The sequence below is a fragment of the Oncorhynchus tshawytscha genome, linkage group LG04 (assembly GCF_018296145.1).
Source record: "Oncorhynchus tshawytscha isolate Ot180627B linkage group LG04, Otsh_v2.0, whole genome shotgun sequence".
Lineage (NCBI taxonomy): Eukaryota > Metazoa > Chordata > Actinopteri > Salmoniformes > Salmonidae > Oncorhynchus > Oncorhynchus tshawytscha.
The window spans coordinates 42,060,074-42,065,955 of NC_056432.1; the positions used below are offsets into that span (position 1 = coordinate 42,060,074).

Here is a 5,882-nt window from a genome sequence, read left to right on the forward strand (position 1 = left end):
CATAAACAGCAGGACAACTGCCTTCTTACAGACGTCAACAACAACAACACAATTCAAACCAAAAAAAATACATACTTGACCCCGCACACTGTAATTGGTGGAGATGCCAGCAGTGCCAGACATGTGAGGGGGAAACAGCTCTCTGTTGCCCTCCAGTGTTTCTTATCTCAGGCAGCAAATGCATTGGGGCAGGGACATACAATTGAACTATTGTCGAGTAACAGTCTAAAACTGCTTCCTCTCTCTGTGTGTTCTTTCCCTTGCCTGCACTGACAAATGACAACTGGGAAGGTGAAATACCTGCTTGACATCCTGCATATTGCTTTACCTTATTCTCTATTTTCAGAGGAAACAAGGAAACCACTTTAGACTGTTTCTGTTTGAGAATCATAGTTGTATTATCCTAGGGTCACAAAGAGAGAGGTTTTGGCAGAAAAACTGTGATGCAATACTGTATGTTCTCCTTCTCCACAGGAATCTCTCTCTCTCTTTCTGTCCAACACATTGTAAATAAATCTCCTGGTTCCTTGGAAAGGAGAAAAAAAAGTTCCTTACAGGAATCCCTTCCCACAAGTATCTGACCCTTTTGGGGGAAGGGGTCAGGTGGTGTGTGTGTGTGTGTGTGTGTGTGTGTGTGTGTGTGTGTGTGTGTGTGTGTGTGTGTGTGTGTGTGTGTGTGTGTGTGTGTGTGTGTGTGTGTGTGTGTGTGTGTGTGTGTGTGTGTGTGTGTGTGTGCAAGCGAGAGAGAGAGAGAGAGAGAGAGAGAGAGAGAGAGAGAGAGAGAGAGAGAGAGAGAGAGAGAGAAATATAATACTCTGGAATGTCCACAGCCACAGAAAGCTCATGCAAACTCTCAACATGAAGGTAGGATGATTCACATCGATACACTATTTACTCCTATTTACTATACTCAGTTGATTCCGCAGGTAAAAACAATATTGCTGTATAGTCGTTAGGAATTAAGGCTCAGGCTGTTGGAAAGTTGTGAAATACAAACAGAATTGAATTGCAGCATTTCTCTCCTCTCCTTAGGATCGTCTGTCAGTCCCTCTGATCTGTCTGTCATGGCTCTTCTTTGGGATGTTCTCACCCAGTAATTGTGTGGATCCAGTGCATTGCCAGTGGGGATCCTACGGAGACTGGTCAGAGTGTGATGGCTGCACTAAAACACAGGTTAGAAATCAAACCAATCATCCGAAGTCATGCCTGTGAGCTCCACTGGACTCATGAATGGCAACCAAGTAGCATACAGTGTATTCCCCTTTATTGAAATTAGACCAATGTTGGGGTATATCGATGTGTTTTAGTCTAGGACTCGTGCCATGGTGGTATATGCCCAGTTTGGGGGGAGCCCATGCAGTGGAGGGGCCACTCAGACCCAGCCCTGTGAGACTGCTCGAGGCTGCCCCCTGAAAGAAGGCTGTGGAGGGAGGTTCCGCTGCCGCTCAGGTAATTAAATCAAACTTTATTAACAATGCATTTCAAATCCTCAGTAAGTTTTACAACAGAATGTAAAATAGAGTCAGTAAGAAAAATGTTGAACACAGAACATGAAATATTAACATGCGTGCGTGTGTGTGTTTCCTGTGTGCTACAGGGAAGTGTATCAGCCAGTCTATGGTGTGTAATGGAGATCAGGACTGTGAGGAAGACAACCAGGATGAACTGAAGTGTGGCCCAGACAAGACATTCCCTGTTTGTAACAATGACAAACCACCACCCAATGTTGAGCAACTAGGACTGGGGTGAGAGCTGGGGTATCTTTCTCTCCTTCATCCCCTCCCCCGCTCTCACTCTCTCGCTCGCTCTCTTTCTCTCGCACATTCTCTCACACACACACAATCCTGGGCATCTGTGGTGATGTGCGGTGCCTTCTCCTTGAATTTCCAGGTTTGATTCAGTGACAGGAAAACAGAGAGGAAGTGTGATCAACACTAAGAGCTATGGAGGCCAGTGCAGGACTGTCTTCAGTGGGGACAACAAGGTCCTCTACAGGCTGCCCCAGAGCACTCTGAGGTACAACTTTGAGGTAAAAAGTCCCACAGTTAACATACTTGTGAAAATAAACATTTGTAAAGAGAGCACATAGGACTGAATATATGTAAGAATATAAATTGCAACAGGGTGATCAAATTAAGATCCTACATCTGTATATGATTCCTATCTGTACAGGTCAAAGTTCAGAATGATTTTAGTGATGAATTCTACACCAGCTCCTGGTCCTACGCCAAGGACGTAGTCAAGAGAGAGACAACGACGGGTACAACCACAGGATTCAACAACTATGACTTACATCAGACGGAGAAAAAAAACAGGGTCTGTTGGAGCTGTATGATGAAATGTCTTCTATAAATCTTAGTTTTAATTTGGAGATATGCCGAGCTTAAGAGATGCCTTTCAACAGACCCCTGACCTTTGCAATAGCAGTTCATGTGTGAGGAGGACTCCATTTTATTTAACATCCACTATGTACCTGATATCCATTGTTATCGTTGTTTTCATTCATTGTCTTCCAGAGTTTAGAATTATTGACTCATTATTTAATCTACTTAAAACAAATATTTTCCAAAACTGTGAGAAAGGTATTGTGAGATGATCTATTTTGGTTTGTTTTTGCTCTGTAGAACAACCACCTGTTGGTGGTAAAGAACAACGTGGAGGTGGCTCAGTTCCAGAACCATGCCTCAGGATACCTCTCTCTGTCTGAGGAGTTCTGGAAGGTTCTGGCCACGCTCCCCACTGTGTACGACTACGCTACCTATAGGATGGTGGTGGAGAGGTTTGGAACCCACTACCTGTCTGAGGGGACCCTGGGTGGATACTTCCAAGCCTTACTCAGCATCGACCAGGAAACAGCCACACAGATGGGTGAGACAATTGAGGCAACTCCAGCTGAGACTGAGGCTGCCCTAATGTTGACACTGCAGGCATATCATTCTTGTGACAACAGTAGTGGGAGTAACAGTGCAATAGCTTGAACACATCAACTCTGTTGGTTTACACTGCTTGGTCCAATGGCCCAAGTGGTTGGAAGATGAGGCTCGCAACAGATGGTGAAGAAGACTTTGAACAAAGTAAATCATAACGGTTCAATTAAGCCGTCAGAGCTGAATTGGATGTCCTTTTATATGGTATAGTTTGGTTCCAACTTTTCCTTGGCAAGTGCTGATTTGTTGTTGTTTACCGTTCTCCCTTCTGCTTCTGCAGGCAAGGTCGCGTGGAAGTATAATGAGTGTACCAGGACCAAACACCGGATTCTGTTCGTTTCATGGACAACCGAGAAATGTAGAAATAATAAAAAGGAATATACACTACACAACCCCCCATGTAAGTTTATTTAAGCAACAATGTAAAAACCAAAAGAATTGACGATGTACAATGTAAGATGTGTGAAATTTTACAATGGCTATCAAGTGGTCTCTTACTGTAATTCTGAAGGCTCAAGACTCAATGGAATCAAATGAATCAACAGTATTTATTGATATTTACAGTCAATATACTATGTATATTCACCATACAGAAGCCCTTGTGGTAGCCCATCATGTAATGTAACTGTACAAGCTTCTGCAATGAAATCCTGACCACTCTAATCACTGATGCCTTTATCGCTTTAATAGCCATCAGTAGGTCTGACACGGTAAAGAAGGTGGATGTGGAGGGAGGGGCCACTGCACACATCGCAGCCCTCAAGGCTCTGGACCTCAGCACTCCAGGTAGAAACTGGGATATGTACAAGAACTGGGCGGAGTCTGTGCGGACCTTCCCTGCAGTCATCAAACGAAAGGTGAGAGAGGTACAGGAGAAAGATTATTGGTGGATGAAAACGATATCTGAGCCGGCGTCATTGGTTGAGGGCAAAGCCGTGAATTACACAAGGTGGAGCAAAACAGGTTAAGTAATGAAATGATACATTTAAAAAGGAGTACAGAGTCACGTTACAGCTTTTGAAACAATAGTTCATCCTTTTGTCTTGGGAAAAGGCTTGCTATATTGGTTCCTCCCTGTGTTTGGTGTGAATGGTTCCAGATGAGGCCTCTGTATGAGCTGGTGAAGGAGGTGCAGTGTGCTGGGATGAAGAGGCTCCACCTGAAGCGTGCCATAGAGCAGTACCTGAATGAGAGGCACCCATGCCGCTGCCAGCCCTGCAGGAACAACGGCCTAGTGGTGATGGCTGGGGATAAGTGTAGCTGCATCTGTAAACCTGGGACAGACGGACTGGCCTGTGAGAACGGGAAGGAGGTGGAGGGGCAGGAGGGTAGGTGATATTTGACACGTCGTGTGGATACTCCAGATGATGGCATTTGTGTATTCATTTCTCGCAAACTTGAAGTTTGCTTGGGCGCTTGCATGCATTCTCTACATTCACATCCAGATTACATATGGACCCATATCCCCTCTCTCTCCGCCCTTCCTTTCCCTTTCACTCTTTCACCCCAACTCTACATTCCATCACTCTCTCTGTCCCCCTCCCTCCCTCCCTAAGGGGTGATACATGGCAGCTGGTCTTGCTGGTCTGGCTGGACTTCTTGCTCCGGAGGTCAGAGGTCACGAACACGTGCATGCAGTAACCCCGCCCCTCAGAGAGGCGGCCATCACTGCAACGGAGAGGTCAGGGAGACGACAGGCTGCGATGACGACCAAGATCTGCAATACCTCCAGTCAGAACTACTGCTGCTTCTCTACTTACTTAGTGATACGACTTTATACATGAACACTACACAACAAATAAATGACAAGGCATACTTAACGATAACAAAGACAGCTGACAAGGAAAAACTCTGTCGTTTTGCTCCTGAACAAGGCAGTTAACCCACTGTGTTCTTAACTGACTTGCCGAGTTAAATAAAGGTACAAGTGAAAAAATATTATCCCACTGTTACTGACCTTGCTGAATGCCTGTTTGTTTGTGATTAATTCCAGGACCATGGAGCCTCAGTGCTTTGACCTGACCGTCCCACCTAAGGAGACCTGCAGGAGCCCACCTCCTCTCCCTAATGGCTATGTCCTGGTAGGAATTGATGGACAGATAACCACTAAACTGTCTGTTTCCTTCAGTCCCGCTGCTGGAGAGATACAGGGCATGCAGGCTTTTGCTCTAACCTTGCACTAACACAACTGATTCAGGGATTCAACTAATCCCAATGTCGTTGCGCAAGGCTGGCTCCAAAAGCCTGAACATCATCCTGCTGTTTTGTAGCCGTTTCAACCTCCTTATTATAACGCTGTTCCTCCGTTTGTAGATATCGTCATCTGGATAGGTTGGACTGTGTTTGACCATAATCTGTGCTGTTAAACTCAGGATCCAAAAGATGTGTATCTGGTGGGCAGTAAGATTGAATACACCTGCATAGAGGGCTACCATCTGATTGGAATAAGGATCGCAGAGTGCACTGTTGCTCTGACATGGAGCACACCTTCCAAAGAGTGCAAGAGTAAGTAGTGCTTCAGTGACAACAGCCCTCTGCATTTGCGCCATTTTGATTTGTCAAGAGATTGAAGCTGGAATCTGCATTGGGGGGAAAAAGCGTCAACTGGTTTCCCCAGGCGCTTTCGTTATTGTGTTGTTGTTGTTATTGCACGCACACACACAAGAATCCTTCCCTGGAACACACGCACACGCACACGTACACACAAAACCAAACACACACATCATTATGATAACTTCCCTCACCTTCTTTCAGGCTCCAGGTGCCATGTCCCGTCCCTTCTAAATGATGTCACAGGCTCTCCCTGGCAGCCCACCTATGACATAGGGGAACGTATCCCACTGTCCTGCCCTGAGGGGAGACACATAGTGGGAGACAAAGAGATCATCTGTGACTCCAGTCTGCACTGGTCACCGGACCCCAACACCATCACATGTAGCCAGGGTAGGTTGATGC

At 45.7% G+C, this 5,882-nt stretch overlaps 1 protein-coding gene across 1 annotated transcript in view; it reads left to right on the forward strand.

Annotated features, from left to right (window-relative positions):
• Positions 1-731: 731 nt before the first annotated feature.
• Positions 732-5,882, forward strand: part of c7a (complement component 7a) — a 6,624-nt gene continuing 1,473 nt past the window's right edge. Inside the window, exons 1-14 of the mRNA XM_024418165.2 lie at positions 732-864; positions 1,033-1,173; positions 1,308-1,449; positions 1,598-1,745; positions 1,891-2,029; positions 2,173-2,316; positions 2,625-2,868; positions 3,208-3,327; positions 3,618-3,784; positions 4,027-4,255; positions 4,484-4,658; positions 4,921-5,008; positions 5,300-5,432; positions 5,682-5,870. Of these exons, the coding sequence (XP_024273933.2) occupies positions 844-864; positions 1,033-1,173; positions 1,308-1,449; positions 1,598-1,745; positions 1,891-2,029; positions 2,173-2,316; positions 2,625-2,868; positions 3,208-3,327; positions 3,618-3,784; positions 4,027-4,255; positions 4,484-4,658; positions 4,921-5,008; positions 5,300-5,432; positions 5,682-5,870 (2,080 nt within the window). The 5' untranslated portion in view covers positions 732-843. The remainder of the gene's footprint in view (positions 865-1,032; positions 1,174-1,307; positions 1,450-1,597; positions 1,746-1,890; positions 2,030-2,172; positions 2,317-2,624; positions 2,869-3,207; positions 3,328-3,617; positions 3,785-4,026; positions 4,256-4,483; positions 4,659-4,920; positions 5,009-5,299; positions 5,433-5,681; positions 5,871-5,882) is intronic.